The sequence below is a fragment of the Arvicanthis niloticus genome, chromosome 10 (genome assembly GCF_011762505.2).
Source record: "Arvicanthis niloticus isolate mArvNil1 chromosome 10, mArvNil1.pat.X, whole genome shotgun sequence".
NCBI classification, from domain to species: domain Eukaryota; kingdom Metazoa; phylum Chordata; class Mammalia; order Rodentia; family Muridae; genus Arvicanthis; species Arvicanthis niloticus.
The window spans coordinates 42459401-42479672 of NC_047667.1; the positions used below are offsets into that span (position 1 = coordinate 42459401).

General features: G+C 38.2%; 1 protein-coding gene across 1 annotated transcript in view; it reads right to left on the minus strand.

Moving 5' to 3' along the window:
* The window catches only part of Xpr1 (xenotropic and polytropic retrovirus receptor 1), a 142718-nt gene that overhangs the window by 101646 nt on the left and 20800 nt on the right, over window positions 1-20272 (minus strand). The window contains exon 2 of the mRNA XM_034512918.2: window positions 9389-9440. Within this exon, the coding sequence (XP_034368809.1) occupies window positions 9389-9440 (52 nt within the window). The remainder of the gene's footprint in view (window positions 1-9388; window positions 9441-20272) is intronic.

Below are 20272 nucleotides of genomic sequence, written 5' to 3' on the forward strand. Positions count from 1 at the left end.
TAACAAGATACAACAGCATAAAGACAAAGTTAATATGCCAGGCAACAAAACGATTTGACGAGTTCCACAGTTACTAATTACTGTAGGTTTTTGGGTTTTTTTGTTTTTGGTTTTGGTTTTTTTGGGTTTTTTTTTCCTCCCCTGGTTCTTAATTATAATCGTTTTTTGAGACACATTCCAGCTGAGGTCTGACCCTGGACTCACAATCTTCCTGACTCAGTATCCCCAAGTGCTGATGAAGTGGGTTTGTATGGTGTCTCTGTGACTAGAATGCCCTCTTTCATAGCTGTGTAAAATGTTAGCTAGGCTCAAGACCCTGGTAAAGCCGCCCCTCTACTAAGCACTCCCTTTCGACCTCACTTACACAGGTGAGGTAAGTTTGTGGGCACTGGATAAAATTCCCATGAAGATATTTCCCTAATCTACAATATTATTTTTGTATTCTTGATTTTATTTCGGTCATAATGTTTTCCACTTAATTTATTCCCTACTTCATAAAGTAAATCATCACATTGTTTTAAATGAAAAGTAGCTACAGTATTAAATGATGACAACAAAAGAGATCTATACTTTTATTTCTTACAGAAAAAACTAAAATATAAAAATAATACATTTTACCATATGAATTATCTTTTTCTGAAAAGAAATAAACACAACCACTTATTTTTTCTTCTTATAATGATAAAAACATTCCTTTATAGAAAACCAAATAAAAACTTCATATTCTAATGTTGCACAGTGATTATAGAAGAACAGAACTCTAAAATATATTCATCACACTAAGTCAGAGCTTAGCTATTTCAACCTGGAGAAAAGTTCATGTGCCTCTGGTGTATATGTGAAATTAATTGCATGTGATAACACACCAATATAAATTCAATTTCCTTTTCCAATCCCATTGATTGCACCTCTTGTAACAAGCATATAGTGGGTCAGTTTCTCATCAGGAGCCACAAATTCCCACTCAATCTCCTAGGTGATAAACAATGTTTCACCTCTCACCCTGTGACTAAGAAAATGAAATTTTAATCAATATATATTCCCCATCCAAGACGCCAGTCCTAAAGAGCTATGCTTGTGGTTGCTATGTTTAAGAACATTATCCAATCAAATATTTTTAAAATCACATTTCAATTGAATCACACTTTTTCAAATCCAAAGCAGACTTACTAAAAATCTAACATTTAAGAAATAAAGTATTTTGTTTTTTAAATAGATACACATGTATTTATCTTTGCATGTTTTCAGGTATATATGCAAGTATTCATTCCAATGAGTAGCCCAGCAGCAGTGGTCTGTTCAAACACATACACATGACTCAGTTTCTAAAGAAACCTTCCTGGAAGCCACTGATAGAGCCAAGAAAACATGATAAAATGACAAGATCTATTTGGGTCCCAGACTAGAATTAAGTGTGAGCAGTTTATCAGATCATACAGAAAGGCTATGTAAGACTATAGGATTATATCAAAAGGCCTTTGGAAATGACAGAAAAGACTCCCATTGGAAAAGGTTGAGAATGTGGTAATTAATAGACATAAAACCACACTGGTCAAAACATACATATGCTTAGATATGCAAGCATATGCTTAGATAGACAAGCTGTGTCTAAGAATAATCACTGAGAGGTAAGTTTCTCTTCATGGAACTCTAGCTAGTGAGTATAGACTCATTAGAATAGAATCACTCTGTACTTCTTAATTACTAAAACCAATGCTAGGCAACTGTCATGAATACCTAGTAACAGTAATACAAAGCGAGAGAAGAAAACCCTTGATTATCATGTGTGTGTAACTCCCAGAATTGTTAGAGAATTAATCTCTGTTGTTTTAAGCTGTCCAGTTTGTGGTAAACTGTACAGCAGCCAAAAGAAATTATTTTTTAAAGATCTACTTTTAAGTTTTACTCTTTAAAAATAAGTTCTACTAAATAAGTTTTAAAGTATGCTAACTAAATATTTTAAGGAAATGTCCTGCACTGCCACTAAAAGCCTACAGTGTAAAAGCTCAGAGTCGTCAGGGCACCTTTGTTTCCTTTGGGTATAGTTACCATGGATGTTTAGTGAAGAAGTAACAACAAGAAAAGTGGAACAAGGCATGAAGTTATGAACAGGGAGCAGTTTGTCAGCACTTGCACAGAACGTTTTACCGGAAGCTACCACATCTATGTGCCTGGTATGTTAACATTTTCTCTACAGTACCGACTACACCAATAATTTCCACTTTTCTGTTTGTTTGTTTCCTTTGTTTCACTGTTTGATGCTTTGTAGTTATTCCTTCTTTATTTGATGACCTTCCTTCAAACAATTTTTAAATAAAAGAAGGGTGTGTTCACAGCCACTGCCACTCTCTAAAGCCAGGGCTTCCTAGCCAGCTCACCAAGCTCCAGCTGAAGGCCTTTAAACCATGGCTTCTCCCCAGCAGACTGCTGCAGAGCCACTGGAGGTATAGCACACTCCAGAAACACTGATTACAAAAGCTGCTAGAAAGACTGGCCCCTCTAGGGGGGGCGAAAGAGAAACCCACCTTACAGGCTTCTTACTGTGGTTCTCCCCAAAATTCACAAACACCATTCCAGCCTCTGGTATGAAAAACTCCTCAAGGCTTCAAAACAGAGCAGCCAACCGGTGTTTTGCAGAAGGCAGGTGGCCTCTTTGAAGATATCAACCTGTGTGCTACCCATGACAATATAACATTTATGCCAAGGGATACCCAGCTAGGCCAGCCATATCCATAGAGAATACGCTTCAGAATACACTGAAGAAAACAACTGAATCTAAACTATTTTTTTTCCTAGTCTTCTTCTTCTTCTTCTTCTTTTTTTTTTTTTTTTTTTTTTTTTTTTTTTTTTTTTTTTTTGGTTTTTCGAGACAAGGTTTCTCTGTGTAGCCCTGGCTGTCCTGGAACTCACTCTGTAGACCAGGCTGGCCTCAAACTCAGAAATCCGCCTGCCTCTGCCTTCCAAGTGCTGGGATTAAAGGCATGCACCACCACCGTCTGGCTTTTCTAGTCTTCTTATTACTGATAGTTCTAAGTGTTAGATTTCACCATCCCATGGGGTCAGAAACTACCTAAGTATGTCAAAATAAAGGACAGAAATAATCAGGTATTGGCTGTGGTTTAATTTGTCTGTCAGTTTTTAATATAAATATGTGATGTAAAACATTAATACAAGTCAAAATGTTTTAGTATGTTTCAAACTTAGTAACAATTATAAATAAACTTGCTGTATCAGTTTCTTTTCCCATCACTGTGATAAAATACTCTGACTTAAACACAACTTAAAGGAGAAAGGGCTTACTTCAGCTCTCAGTTCTATCTGCTGGTGGTTACAGTCTAGCATAGCTTGGAATTCACAGCCAAGAAAGCTTGAGGAAGCTGGTCACATGACATCCACAATCAGGAACAAAGAGTAACTTGTAACATACAAGTAATCAAGGGCTCAGTTCCCTTTCTTCACTTCTACTGCTCAGGTTGTGTCCACAGTTAACATGAGGCTTATCACCCAGGCCTGGTAGTGATACCAGGCCTTTCATTATAGCACTCAAGAAGCAGAGGCAGATCTCTGCAAGTTCAAGGCCAACCTGATCTATATAATGAGTTCCAGGACAGCCAGGGCTACACAGTAAGACCTTGTCTCAAAAACAGAACAAAACAACAAATGAACAAAAGCCGGGGCTTCTTATATCTATTGATGTAACTAAAACAGCCCCCACAGACATGTCCAGATACCTATCTCCCAGGTGATTCCGAAGTCTGTCAACTAGAGAACTAATAGCAACTATCAACTGCTACAGTTTTCTGGATAATGCCAGCATTTGGATTTTTTAAAGATTTTAAACTTTTTGGTTTTTATTTTTATTGGTGTATGTTTGTATATGTACACATGTGCATATGCACATACCACAGCAATATATGTGGAGGTTAGAGGACAACTTTCAGGAGTAAGTTCTCACTTCAACCTCTATATGGACTATGGAGACCAAACAGGTCATGAGGGCTACACAGCACCTGCTGAGCCATCTTGCCAGCTCTGGATCTTTTTGTAACACAAACTTTGTACTGATGGACAACAAACGGTACTTATATTTTTATCATACAATAAATTCCATCCATTCACTACATTTTTCTAAGTGACTTGTCCTACATGCAAGTACATCTCTCACGTTGTCTGCTCTGTTCCTATAGATGAGAAAACAGCACTGTGTGATTAACAGTGACTCTGCATGTTATCCTCAAAGTCTTTATTCTGCAGGATCACCAAGATTAAAAACCTGCATTAGAAACATTTCATTTCCTCTTGCATCCCATTTATAGTCTATTCAGTTGCATTTATTTTTATAATAGAATTTTGTTACCTATTTATATGATTAGCTAATGTCTAAGAATGAGCATTAAATTGTCTCTAATTCACTTCCTGTGAAAGAGTAGATATTCCTTCTGCTGGAACAGTAATGTTATTTGTTCTTTGGAAGCACTTTATTATCGAAACACACTGAGGTTAGTGGCATCTTCAAAGATACAAGCCCAGTTTTCTAGGGAATAATCATTTTCATCTACAAGCTGTCACTTCACGCTGCAAATAAAACAAACATGTAATCCTTTTCCAATATAAATATGAAATAAGGATAAATAAGACATACCCTAAATTCTACTTCATGACTCAAGAGTATCAATCAGAACTTTATATCCTTTCTAACAGAAGTTAATATAAGATTTTTTTTAAATCTTTTTAAAAATTATTAATAGATGGTTTGACTCTTATCTCAATTTCCAATTTTTAGCCATTTATTTCTTTATAGCTCTCAAAGGTGCTAGAAATAATCTGAGCATTCCACTACCACTCCATGCTTTAGTCTTCTCATACAACAAATTCATCACAAGCAAAAGGATGTTTAAAAACATAATGACAAAATAACACCAACTAATACCAAGAAAAGCTACTCTTTGTAGCTGCCAGCTTAAAAGGTAGAGGATTGATACAACTTCCTTTTATAAATGCCAAAGATTTTATTTTTAGGTCATAAAACTATGAAAAATAATTTTCAGAGATAATAGGACAACCTAACAAAAAAGGAAATGGAGACTATGAGACTAGATTATAAACATCATGAAAAGTAATATATCACAAATGTACACTTAATAGTAATCCTACACATGCAGATGCTACTTCATGAATTTTAGAAAGGCACTTCAATCTTCAGAAGAAAAAAGGCTCACATCTGTTCAAAACAACAAAGATCTAGGGACAGAGGTGAGACACAAGAAAATGCCCGAAGTGGACTCAGTTCATTCAAGCAGATAATCAAAATGAATTATTTACAAGCATACTTTTATCTTCAATAACAGTAAGAGCTCAATCCTAAAGAGCTTAGGGAAAGTATAACACATCTGCTAATCAAAAATAAACAAATCAAAAGTGCAATGTTCCAACAAAACCCATGAATAAGACTGGAGGGAAAGTGGTGAGATTAAAGATTAAAGAAAAAAACGGTAGAAGAACAGAATAGTCTATCTAGTAAACAATGACTTACATCAAGTCATATAGTTATAAGTGAACTAGATGTGTTTAGCTAAGGTTGGCTAAGTATGTTTCCCACCAAGAGGAATGCATTACAAAATAGTGTGAAGAAAAGCCATCATTCTTTCTATATTAATTCAATATCATTTAAATTTTTAACTAGACTGAGTAAAGAAATATAAAAAAACAAGACAAACAAACAAACAAACAAAAAAACCTAACAATTCACCCTTACCTACATTTCACATATCTTTGAAAGGAGACATACCAAACATGTAAATCACAAAAGAAACTTAGTATCCTGCAAAGAAAATACAGTCTCAATTATCTGTCCTGCCTTGGGCAACAAAGCAATACAATGTCACAAAAACATAAGAATTTTAAAATTAGGATCTTGTTTTATTTGCTTTACTAATTTTAAAGAAAGCTACTTGTCACATCAGACAATATTTTCTGTCAGTACAATGCCAACATTATAAAACACTAACAACAGATAAAATGTCTGATCATCTAGCTAGCTAGCAGATGAGATGTTGATTCTAAAGGAGAACGAAAGGAAAACAAAACAACAAACAATCACTACATAAAGGTTTGTTTGTTCTTTTCCCCCAATAACAAGAGTTTGGTTTCATATAAATTGAAGGTAAGAACTCATGTATTCCTACTTATTCATGATTCAAGGAAATGTATAAAAGTCACGTGTATTTTGGATACTAGATATAAAACAGTAAAAAAAAAAAAAAAAAAAAAAAAAAAACCTTGATCTCAAAAGACTTATATTCTTTTGAATACAAGCATGGTGGCCCATACTTGAAATCTCAGCTAAGATAGGAGGGTTCTGAGTTAAAAGGCAGCATGGACAGCATACTGAGACCTTGTTTCCACAAAACAAAATAGAACAAAACATCCACAAAATATTATATAATGACAAGTGTTATGGAAAGCAACAAACAAAACTGGATGGTGTAAGATAACAGAACTGAATGGTTATTTTAAATTGGATATTCAGAAGGTCATTTGGAGGACACATCTATGGTTCAACAAAGGGATAGAGAACAAAGCTTTAATACTACTAATACAAGCTTTGCCAGATTTAGATACAGACATCCAAGCAACGTAACTGGAGGCAACAAGCAAGTGGAGGACACAGGAGGTGAAATTAACATAGAACCAGACAGAGGACTTGTAGGTCATAGTAATAAATTTTTAGACTGCATTCTTGGGTCACAGGAAACAACCTTGTTAAACTCAGTGTCCTATACTTTCTGTGAAACTGCTGTTAGGGATCTTCCCCACCACACACACCAAACAGTCTTCACAGAGTTTGTGACAGGAAACTTTTTCTTTTATTTCTTGCTCAAAGTTGACCTTTCCTGAGGAACGTGTGTGTGTGTGTGTGTGTGTGTGTGTGTGTGTGTGTGTTACACATTTAAGATTAAAAAATTTAATACTATGTGTATGCATGACGTATGTGTAGAAGCACACACCATAGCACATGTGCGAAGGTCAGAGAGCAACTCTACAGAGTCCATTCTCTCCTTCCCAGGAAGCAGACTCGGGTCATCTGGCCTGCATGCTGAGCACCTTTCCTCCTGAGCCACTTCCATGGCTCTCTCCCGTGCACTGTGAAATTATGTTCTCTTCTGCCCTATCCTTAGAACTCTAGAGAACCTTAGTGCTGAAGCTACATTTAGCTTCTAGCAGCTGTATAAAACCTTATGGTATCTATTTTCTTTTAAATTAACATTTTCACTTTAGAATAGTTTTAAATTTACCAAAAAGTGACAAAGAGTGCACAGAGCAGTCCCACACACCTCCAGCCATTCTCTGTCATGGAGACCTTATATACACTTGACCACAGTCAGTAGTGTGCACAGAGCAGTCCCACACACCTCCAGCCATTCTGTCATGGAGACCTTATATACACTCGACCACAGTCAGTAGTGCTGGCACGTTACTATCAGCCAAAGTCCATAACTGACTCAGTTTCTCCAGCTTCTACTGTTTTCGCTATTTGTGGTAGTTGTTGTTATACAACTCCTTATACTATTTATTAAAAGCTTGCTCTAGTGCTAGATCACAGACTTCAAAGATTGCATTTGGAGACCAAACAGAATATAAATGTTCTTTAATCTTAACAATAAGCTACAAACATTTAACATATCTAAATTACATAGTACAGCTATTACTTATATCTATAATAAGCATTTTAAAAGTAACTGTCCATTAAATACTATTAAAAAAAATATTCTTTATATGACCAGATGTGATGACACATGCTTATAATCCTAGCATTCAGGAAGGACAGGTAGAAGGGTCCAATTTACGGTAATTCAGGCTACCTGGTGAGTCTGAAGCCAGTCAGGGCTATATGAGACTCTGTCTCAATAAATCAATCAATAATAAATAAATTGGTCCTTATATGAATAAACTAACAAATTATCAATGAACTTAAGAAACCTACAAGTCTACTGGCTACTTAATGTCTAAAGAAGGGTTAGCATTATCCTTACTACCCTAAAAGTATTTAATATGTATGGCAGAAGTTCTCAAATGTGGTTATACAACTGTATCTATGAGAATCACTAGGAGATGGCTTACAATATATACCTATCCCAAGCAATACAATGCCTGTGTCCCACCCCAAGATCCTATCTCAACTGCTGTGAGATATGGATAAAGGGATACTTCTTTTTTATTGTTTTAAATTGAAAGACCCCCCCCCCCATGTTTGCTGAATGTGAGACATAACTGGTAATCATGAGTTTAAGATAAAAATGTTCCTCTGGCACCAAAGCTTGTAACTCCACTAAAACTTAAGGTCTGTGTGGAACAGAAAAAGAGAATGAAGACAGAAGTACTTTTGAGATATCATCTATTTCACCAAATATTTTTCCTGAAGCTTAGGGGCTGGTAAAACAGCTCAACAAAAAGACACTTGCTGCCAAGTCTGACAACCATAGTTCAATCCCTGGAACCCACATAGCGACCTCTGTATAAGCATACAATGGCATGCCCCACCACAATACATAAATTAAAAAAAATATATTGAAGTTAAAATCCTGTCTTAAACTTGGTTATTAAACTTCATGTACTATATCAACACAAAAGTTTGTTGCCTAACTGATTATAAACTAAGACTAGATGGATGGATGGACAGATGGATGGATGAATGGATATAAACACCGAGGAAGGAAGGCATCAGAAAACACTGGACTAAAGCAGTATGATTTACAGTTCTAAGATGACATTTTTTTGTTTTTTGTTTTCTGGTTTTTTTGTTTGGTTGGTTAGGTGGTTGGTTTTTTTGGTCAATGTGCCAATTTAAAAGGAAGAACAATTTCCTTTGGCTCACAGTCTCTGAGGCTTCAGTCCATGACTGTAGATCTGCTGTTTCTGGGCCATGGCTTGTGGCAGGTAGCATCTGGGGATACAGCAGCTCAGGTCATGGCAGAACACTAGCTGACAGGCTAGAAGTGTCTGAGGAAAAGGCCTGTCATTCCAGGACACATTCCCAATGACTTGCTTGCTCCAAATAGGTCCCTGCCTATCTCCAAAACTTGCAAGAACTTTCTACACTAGTGTCAGCAGCTAGGATCAAGCCTTTATATATGAGTCTATGGGAGGCACTTTGTATCCAAACAATAGCAGACGGTTCAAGAATAGAATACAAGATCCATCACAAGGTTGTGCGTGATCAGACAAACAAAAGCTAAAATACTAAAATAAATAAATAAACCAACAAACAAATTCAAAACCAAAAGACATATATAATAGAGCAAATTACAGTATTCATTTCATAGCCTGGTGTTTAAAATATTTTTCCTTAAAAATAAACCTATTCTGTGACTGTGTTAATTGAACTTACCTTCAACAGAAGGTGCCTGGTCCTGAGCTGAATACAGCATATCCTTGAATGCCTGTCAGAAAGAAAGAAAAACATATGAAATCACAAGTTAAAGTTATGCTGAAAGCATAGGCTGAACAATTCTTTTTCATTATCCAGTAACTATACTTAGTTTCCTAAATTAAGAATTTTGTCAGTATTTCAGGTAACTTTAGTAATCCATCAGTGCTGTGTAATCTATAGGATAACTGTTCATTTATACATTTTAAAATGAAAGGGCATGGGAAAATGAAGACACACCTGAAAGACCAAATCCCTCTGGACTAAGAAAACGGCTCTGAAGCTGAGGCTGGGAGACTGGCTCTGTGCACAGACGTTTATTCCCAAGCCCAATGACCTGAGTTCAGTCTCTGAACTCAAATAATAGAGAGAAAACCAACTCACAATAGTAATTCTCTGAGCTCCACATGGCTGCATATGCACACTAAATAGAGTATAATAATAAAAGAAGTCCTAAAGATGGACAGTGGATCTACATATTAAAATGTGAAAAATAGAAAAACTCTGTAGGCTGAGCTGGCCTGGAAGTCACAGAAACCCTGGCTTGGCCTCCTGAGTGCTGGGATTCCAGGCTTGAGCCACCATACCTATGCCCAGAAGTCCTTCTATTATAGATATAAATCTTCATCAGTGAAACTCTGAAAACTTAGGACTATAAAAAATACCCAAAGATTTTAGGTTCCCCTCCCCACCAAATTGCAGAGTAGATTAGCTAACTATCACATTTAGGTAATTTGAATAGTTAAAGTGCACTTTCTCAACATGTCGGTGGGGAACAGGAATAAATAGCATTTCTCAGGCCAGAGAGATGGCTCAGCAGGTAAATGTTGCTACTGCCAAACCAGATGATCTGATTTCAAACCCCAGGACCCATGTGGTGGAAGGAGAGAACCAACTCCTCAAGCTGTCCCCTGACTTCCATTAAGTGAACTGTGGCACATGCTTCCCTCCCCTCAAGAAAATAAATAAAATTTCTTAAAAAGAGAAAGACCACGATAGCTCAGCAGTTAAGTGTACTAGCTGCTCTTCCAGAGGTCCTGAGTTCAATTCCCAGCAACTACATGGTGGCTCACAACCATCTATAATGAGGTCTGGTGCCCTCTTCTGGTGTTCATGGAGACAGAGTACTCACATAAAATAAATAAATCTTAATTTTTTTTTTAAAGCACACTAATTTAAAGAAAAGAGAGCCCCTTTTCTTCATATAAATTAGTTCCAGAGCTAAAAAACTTAAGCTTAGTGACTTTAACTAAACCAGCTACCTACTGCCAATTCCCAAACTGGTATATGACAGAGTTCTTCAACCTTAATATAATTGACATTTGAAGGCTAAATAATTTAAGAAGAGGAGTTCTCAGCATCTCAAGTGGCATCTAGAAACACCAGCATCAATCCTCACCTCCCAGCAGTGATACTGCTAAATGTCTCCTGGCAAGCAAAATCACGCTTCCCCAGAACCACCTGCCCACACTTTTCAAACATATAAATACTGAAAAAGAAGAAATAAGCCTTTGTGGTTGACTGCTCTCTTTAAACAGCATTCACATCTAACACATTATAATCTTCCCAAGTGAATTTACTATTTGCTTTGCTTTAATAATCAGTCTGTTATTCCATATCTATCCAAGCCAAACTATATAGAGAAAAAAAGATTTAAATTCTTAGATTAATTCATCTTTATTCACTTTAATGAATATTTTATAAAAGTGCAAAAAAATCTACCTATGCAAGAACTTTAATGTCAGATTTAAGTGCAAAAATATTCAGTGAGATTCACTATACAGAATTTGAGGCAATAACACAGCTGAGGTATAATAAAAATGCATATCTGGTCTTTATGAATAGCACTTAGCCAGCACTCCTGAAACCTTTGAAGGAGAATTGGAGAATTTCAGACAGCTTCAGGAAGGAAACTAGTCAATGGAAATAAGTGACTGAAACTTTTAAACTTTCAGTCCTAGTTTCAAAACTCTGGGGAGGACAAAGTGTTGAAAATAAGTTCTATTACCTCCCTATACATAGCCAACTGTGCCTGTGTAATGAGACCTCCTCCCAAATGCGTAGAAAAGAGAGGGGCTTAGAGAAAGAAGAAGGGTTATTTGAGTTTCTTTTCTAGGTCCTTGAAAACTGGAAATTGCTAGTCATATGCACCGAAGGATGGGAGGATCAGTTCAACTTATAGACTCTGGTTTGTGTTGATGCTGAGTTTCTACTGGACAAGTGCCTGGTGTCCCCCAAAGCTATCTGCACAGTGCCTAATGTCCTTCTTATAAGTGTCTCAAGGGTCCAATGTAGCTCACATGTTATTTATGTGGCAAACTCAGACATGATGATGTTAAAAGATAGTATACAAAGTATTTTCTTTGATCTTATTATAATGAAATTAGAAATCAGAAAAAATTAATAAAACTGCAAAATTCATAAAATGTAGAAACTGAACTATGTTCCTTTAAACAATTTATAAATCAAAAAATCATAAGTAAATTAGAAAGGAAAAACACAAATTTATGAGTCATAGTGAGTGTAGTTGCAAAGAGGGAAATTTATATCTACAATAGCTAAAAAAGCTCAGACTGATAACTTAACTTTACAATCTAAGGAACTATAAAGAAAAGAACAAACTAAATCCAAGGCTCCCAGAAGACAAAGCAATTATTAGAGTAAGCCAATGACAGAATAGGAAAACGAGAAAATCCAAGGAAAGCAAAGATGCTTCCTTGACAATATCAACAAAAGTAGCAAATCTTTAGCTACATGGACAAGAAAACTGAAGTCAGTAAAACCATAAATGGAAGGGGGCACTGCCACAGGTTCTATAGCAATAAAGGGGCTGTCGGAGTGGAGGCACTGCAAACAATTGTATACTGACCAGGTGAGTAAACCAGATAAATCCCAGGAAACATATAAAACCTACCAATATGAAATCATAAAGAAACAGAAAAGTGGAATAGATATATGAGGAAGAAAGCTGAATCAATATTAGACCTCTTCAAATATTTACAAAAAATAAAAAGAGAAAAAATTGTAAGAAAGAAAATTTCCCAGCCAGTACTACTTTAATATCAAAGCTGAAAACAACACTACAAGAGACTGAAGAGATGACTCAGCAGTAAAGAGAACCAAGGTTCAACTTCCAGCACCTCACAGCAGTCCACAACTGCCTGTAACTGGCCTCTGCGGGCACTAGGCATGCACATGGCACACAGACATAGATGCTGGGAAAATACCTATACAGAAGGAAGGAAGGAAGGAAGGAAGGAAGGAAGGAGGGAGGGAGGGAGGGAGGGAGGGAGGGAGGGAGGGAGGGAGGGAGGGAAAGGGAAAGGGAAGAGAAGAGAGAGGGAAGGGAAGGAGGGGGTGGGGAGGGGAGGGGGAAAGCACAAAAAGATCAAGTAAAAAAAAAAAAAACACAAAAACCACAAATGAGTATCTCTTATGAAAGCTAATGCAGACATTTTCACGAATTAATGGATGTATAACTTCAGTGCATAGCATTTGTCTAGCATGAATAAGACCCTGGGTTTGATTCCTACTATGGACATACATACACACACCACCACCACCACTCCCCAAAATGCCATACTGATTTAAAGAACATAAAGATGTATTTCTCCAAATAAGAGATAGAAAGAGCTGACAGCCACATGAACAGATGTTAACAACACTCATTGTAAGAGGGCCACAAAACAAAGCCACAGCCAGATAGTGTTACTATCTCAACAGCAACAGCTGTTCTTGGTAAAAAATGTAGGCAAATTGTATACTGCTGGTGGCAACTGTTAGCAGGAATGTACAGTATTGGTGAGAATGAAAAATGGAGACGTTGGGGAGATGGCCCAGTTGGCAAGTACTTGCTCCACAAGCTTGAAAACCTGAGTCCAGTCACCCAGAACTCGCATAAAAACGCCCTGCATAGCAGTGCACACCTGCAATCCTAGCACCATGAAGACAGACACAAGGAGGATCCCTGGGATTTGTTATCCAACCAATCTGTCAGAATCCACCAGGACCAGATTCAGTGAGACCTCAAAAAACACGATGAGGAACAATCGCAAAAGACACCTGACATCAATCCCTGGCCTCCAAACAGATGTGCACACACAAAAACAAATAAATATAAACAGACAGACATACAGGACAGATGGATAAACAGATGGACAGACAAAGCAAGCTATCAACATTTATTTAGAAGTCAAAACATCTGAAAATAAGTATGTCTGAGAATCACTGATGTAGGAAAATGTTTTACATGTGTTCAAGCTAAAGATATGACAGATACAAATACCAGTCAATAACCGTGTAAGTCATTTTTTCTCATTTCTGTGACGTAACACTACAACTTACGTTTCAGCTTTACAATTTTATGAAATGACCTCTCACAGCACCCTTACAGGTAATCTACCCTGCCACAGGAGGCCCAGCTTCTATATGGCTGTCTAGAATCTTGGTAGATGCCTCTCTAAGTCCTTATGTCTAATATTCTGCATGCAGGCAAAACCAGCACCACATGCACAAAGCTGCCAAGTTCTGCTGTCAGCTCAAACTGTAATCTGGCCCTTTTCTACCACAGCTATAGTGTCCTCTGTACACCTTGGCAGTTGAACCTGGGAAAATACTTCCCTTGGCAATTGAGAAGGGCATTGAGGAGTCATGGACCCTAGAGGAGAATGTCTGCTATGCTGCTAAATGGACATAGTTCTCAACTGACTCCTAGTGACTTACCCTTATACTCATGGATAAATGCATCCTCTCAAGCCTCATTAGAACAGCTTTTACTCTATGGACATGGTGATTAACATAGAGGCTCACAACTGGTCTAGTATACAGGTCTCCTCAATGGCGTTCTCAATTTAGTCTCTCGCCTTTTAAGTTAATTTGTATTTTAGGGTTTTGTTTTGCTTTTGAAGAATTTTGCACAATGTGTTTTAATGATATTTACCCTGCCTTCCCCAAATTCCTCCCAGATTTACGTCTCCTTCCCTACAGACCCAACTTTATGTCACCTTTTTTTTTTTTTTTTTAATCTATCAAGTTCAATTTGTGCTGCCCATACATTCTTGGATGCATGGTGTTCCACTGAAATGTGGTCAACTTACCAGGGGTTACACTAGTAAAAGAAAATTCTTTCCCTCTCCCAGAAGCTAACAACTGTTCCACACCTAGCCCACCTCCCCTCCCCATGCTGGGATTTGGTCTGGCTTAAGCTTGCACAGATGTTGTGCGTGTTGTCACAACCACTGTGAGTTCATATATACAGCTGTGTCACTGTGTCTGGAAGGCACTGTTTCTTTGTAGTCATCCACTACCTCTGGCTCCCATACTCTTTCCATCTATTCTTCCAGTCATCCATGAGCCTTGGGAGAAGATATGACACAGACATCCCACGCAGGCTGAGCATTCCACGGCCTCCTATTCTATATGTACTAGAATTCATATAGAATTGAGCCTGTATGATAATCACCATGTCCATAGAGTAAAAGCTGTCCTAATGAGGCTTAAGAGATGCATTTATCCACGGGTAGGGTAAGTCACTAGGAGTCAGTTGAGTACTATGTCCATTTAGCAGCATAGCAGAAGGTTCTCCTCCAGGGCCCATGACTTTTCTAGCCATAGGTTCTTGATCCAATAATGTTATCAATTATGGGTTTTATCTTGTGGAGTAGGATTTAGATCCAATGTGGAGTAGGATTTAGATTCAATCAGAAAGTGATTGGTTACTTCTATGATGTTCATGCCACTATTGCCTCAGTAGGCATGGCTCGCCAGGCCAGTTGTTATTGGAGCTTGCAGGGTTCACAGCTCCGTAAGATTGATGACTACTTTTCTCCTCTGGTAGAATACACAGTACTTTCCATCACCAGCTTGATTTTCTGCATGTTCTATGACTCAAGAATGTGGTATCACTGAGCAGTGGTGGCACAGCTTTTAATCCCAGCACTCAGGAGGCAAAAGTAAGCAAATCTCAGGCCAGCCTAGTCTAAGAGTAAGTTCCAGGATACCCAGGGCTACAGAAGGAAATACTCTCTCAAAAAACACCCAGAGAGAGAGAGGGAGGGAGGGAGGGAGAGAGGGAGAGAGGGAGAGAGGGAGAGAGGGAGAGAGGGAGAGAGGGAGAGAGGGAGAGAGGGAGAGAGGGAGAGAGGGAGAGAGGGAGCAAGGGAGAGGGAGAGAGAGAGAGAGAAGAGAAACAGAGACACACAAAAAGAGACAGAGAAAAAGGGAAAATATGATGTCCTTAGCAGTAGTTATAATGTCTGGAGGTCCATAGGATCTCACCTGCCAACAATGCCAAAAGAAATAAACCTGACACTGGATTTTTACTTGTTAGCCTGTGGTACCTAGTGGGAACACTATTACTGTTATAGGGTAACTCCATTTTAACTCTTTTTCTTATCTCACCCATATTCCCTCCTCTACCCCAATTAACCCTCCTTGTTCCACTAGTCCCCTTTAAGCTTTAATACTGCTGCATTCTATCTCCCTCATACAGTGATTTGAATTAGAATATCCCCCCAAAGTTAATACATTTGAATGCTTGATCCCTAGTAGATAGACTGTTTGGGGGAAGGATTCAGGTGTGGTCTTGTCAGAAGCTGGGAGGGCTTTTGCCATGCCAGGCCCATAATATTCTCTTTCATTCATTCTCATTAATATTCCCCATCCCCTCCTCTCTCCCTTCTTCCCTCCCTTCCTCTCCTGCCCAACCCCCTGAGCTTGATGTATGTGAATGAGTGTCTAAGCCCTCAACTACTGCGCCAACACCATGCCTGCTTGCTTGTTGCCATGCTCCCTACCATGACCGGCATGGACTCACCCTCTGCACTATAAGCAAGACCCAGTTAAATGCTGCTTTCCACAAGCTACCTTGGTCATGGTGTCTCTTCACAGCAATAGAAAGGAAACTAAGACAGCTCCCTTGAAAGCACCCCATGGCCCCTTTCTAATTTCCTGGCACCTGTGGGTATTTCAAATGAAACACACTTATCTGAAGAGTCAAACACATACATGCAAGCAAAACACTCATGAAAACAGTATTTGTACTCTTATAAACTGAAGCCTTAGATGGGTGTAGTCTTGCCCTCAAAACGCCTTTCCTATTGTCCCAGTGCAAAGTGCAAGGTTTCTCCTTCACTGTGCTGTCTCCTCAACAACTGTCCACATTTCTAGGCAGCCTCCTTGCTTTCAGCTTTACACCAATCATGCTTCTTTCACCAGACTTTCTCAGATCTTTCGGCTCCACTTGCTCCTTTTCTATAAACCAGGGTGAGAGCAGTAAGCAGTAAACACACCACAGCTGAGTGCTATCCAGTCTTAACATTTCCTCTACAAACACATTACATCATTACTTTTTGTCTTAAGTCTTGCTTCATTTACCAGAACTCAGGCAAACTGCAAACAGATTCTTTGCCAGCATATAACGTGAATGGCCTCTAAACAACTCCCCAACAGAATCTTGTTCCCTTCTGAAACCTGTAAGCCCTCCATTGTCCACATTTCTCCTGGAATTCTGATTTTCTGAACTCCTCCCAAAATGGCCCAGTAAGCTTTACCTCCAGCTGCACAGAGAGGGTTTGTCTTACTCCATAGCTCAAACACTTGCATATTTCTCCCACAAATCAACTCCTAACCACCAACTCACATCGTCAGCTTTAGCCTGGTAACAATTACACTCTTTGTACTAATTTTCTGTATTACTTTTTTGGTTGCTGTGACAAAAGCAGCTTAAGGGGGAAAAGAGGCTAAGGTGAGAGTGCATCTCAGTGGGAAGACACAGCAAGAGGAATAGTTGGTCCCATGACGTCCACAGTCAGAAAGCAGTCAAGGATGGATACACACTATTACTCAGGCAGCTTCCTCTTCTCTCTCCTTTTATTCAGTCCAAAGCCCCAGCCCATGGAATGATGCCACCAACTGTCATGATGGGTTTGCCCTGTTCACTTAAACCTTTCTGGAAATGCCCTAACCAATACTCCTAGAGGTATGCCTTTTGGGTGAAAATAAATTCAGTCAAGCTGCCCATGAAGACTACAATCAAAAATTATAAAAGTAAAACGACTTATTTTTACTGAATGCCTATCATCAGATATTATGAATATTGCAATTTACTATTTTAAGAGAAACTTGCGAGTCTCTCTTAAGTATATGACTTCATTTAATGAAATAAAGATGAGACTCAGAAAGGTTACTATAGTCTGCCCAAGTATAGCTAAGTATCCTTCACTTTGCAATCGATATTTCTTTGAGAACTATAACAAATAGTTCATGATCGGGAGTAGGATCTTATTTCCTAAAACAAACTTATTTTTTTACCTCAAATTTTTCTGACTATTCCCATATGTTTCTATTTTTTCCTGTGTCTTTACTTGTTTTGGTTTTTTGTTTGTTTGTTTTGTTTTTGTACGAGGTGTGGTAAATAGTCTCTGATGATCCTTGCTTCCTGGTAGGAGCATGTGTGTGTAGGCCCCTCTAGTACTACAGACAGCAGGCTTGTGTAGGCAACTGAATATTGCAAAGACACCAGGGTAGAACTTTGGAAGACAGATCATAAGATACGGTGTTTTTCTTCTTGTTCTGTCTAGTATCACTCACTCTGGAGAACACCAGCCAAGAAAACCTCAAGAAACTCTATCAGAACTCCATGTTAGAGCTGAGGCCTCATAAGAGCAGCACACACCTACAACTCTGAGGCCCAGCCGTCCCACATACTGCTGTCTCAGCTCCAGATAAGAATAAGACTCACAATTCCACAGAACTACCTGGGTAAGCTGCTCCCAAACTCTTGTCACAGAAACTATGTGAGAGTTTTGAAACAACTTAGCATAGATAGATTAATATCCAATTAGTATGGCAATAATAGATTAATTGCCAATAGATAATATAAGAAGCTAGATCTGAAAAAATGTTATAAAATCTATTGTGCCTGTTAATAGATTGTAAGTAATATCTTTGGTTTGTTCTGATCGAAGCAGCTTGAATTTTTATTCCTATCAAATTAAAGACTATAGAAAAGTAAGGCAGGAGAGAAGGCTCAGTGGCTAAGAGTACTTGCTGCTCCTGCAGAGCAGCTCACTTCCCAGCACCGCCTCCACATAACTCACAACTGCCTGTAGCATCCATCAGCTCCAGGAAATCCATCATCATCTTAAGGCCTCCGTGGGTACCTGCATACACATGGTACCCAGGCATACATGCAGGCACTCACATAAAACAAATAAAATCTAAAATTTTAAATTAGGAAAAAAAAAGAAAAACTATTGGGGCTGGGTAGATAAGATGGGTCAGTGATGAAGAACATTGGCTGCTCTTCCGGGGGACCTGGTTTTGATTCCCAGCACCCATAACCTACTGCATATCCATCCAACCCTAGTGCCTCTTCTGGCTGTGAGTATAAGGCACACACATGATGCACAGACATACACAGCTAAAATACTCATACATATTAAGTAAAAACATTTTGTACAAAAATTAAAAATATAAAAAATATAGAAGGAAAACTATGGCAACTTCAAGTTATTTATTTAGTAATAATGAAAAAATATACACTCCTATGTCAAAGCCAACACTACTACAATTTAACTTAACATCAATTCAATGCCCTTGAAAATCCCTAACTCCCAAGCTAGAACAGACCTGCAGAAGACTAAGCCAACACTTCCTTTGTCTACGGATCTTATTCTGATGAAAAATAAAACTGGTGAGACGCATTCTCCTATACCTGAAACCTATCAGCTCATGCCTACATTCCTGGGCACAGAGCAATGTCATGTCAACCTTTATGAGCCACTGCAGCTAACACAGTACAAGTTCAAAATATGTACTTACAGACTATTCTGACTTACCTGATTTTAAATATTCAGCTGATTATTACTTTTATTAAACTATTACAGTGTTTCCAGCTTCATGAGATTATCAAATTGCAAAGTATTTCTCAGTAATCTCAAATTTCATTATCTTTTCTTTTTATACAAAATTCAAATCTTTCTCACTCACTACACAGAGAAAATTTTTTTAAGGCTTTGCCTTCTAGACTCCCTAAACGTGTGTGTTTGTGTGTGTGTGTGTGTGTGTGTGTGATATCAAATACAACAGTTTCACCATGTAACACTGCTAACTGCTCTTCTAAGTAAAAGGCTGTCATTTTATAGGAGCAAAAAGCCAAAAAGTAAAAATAAACTAAAAAGGGAACTAAATTTTACAATGCTACTGCCTATCTGCCTATAAATTCTTTTTAATCCAAGGGTCTCAGACTACTTCATGACTCAAGTTTAAATGTTAAAACCTTTAAGAAATTAAGCATTACCTGTAAGATATTGTTTCCTACAAACTTCGAGATATGTTAAAATATTTGTATTAATAAAATTCTACTTCACCAAGCCTGAGCCCCTGTCAGGATACACTGTTATTTCATGTATCATACAAAAGGAAAGCACTCTGGCAGGTATAGGATGTATACCACTGTGGACTATTAGAATGTGGCAGTGCCACTGTTGCTGTTGGTTTAGGAAATGCACGGGAACAGGAACTTCCATTTTTAAGAGTTTATGAAGCTCATAGTTCTGGAGTTGCAAAAACTAGACATTGGCATCTGCTCAACTGGAGTGAGGACACTGGCTGCACTAAAGCATGACAGATGGTACTGTGTCAGAGCACAAGTAACAGGGAAAGAGCACATGATGACATAGGAAGCCAGAGAGCAAGGCAGGGCCTGGCTTGGTCTTTTTATAGCAATGTTCTCATAAGAACCTGAATTACACAAGAACTGCATTAATCTCTCCCAAAGATGGCATCCTCAATGACCTAAACACCCTTAAGAGGCCATACCTCTTAAAAGTTCTAAAATATCAT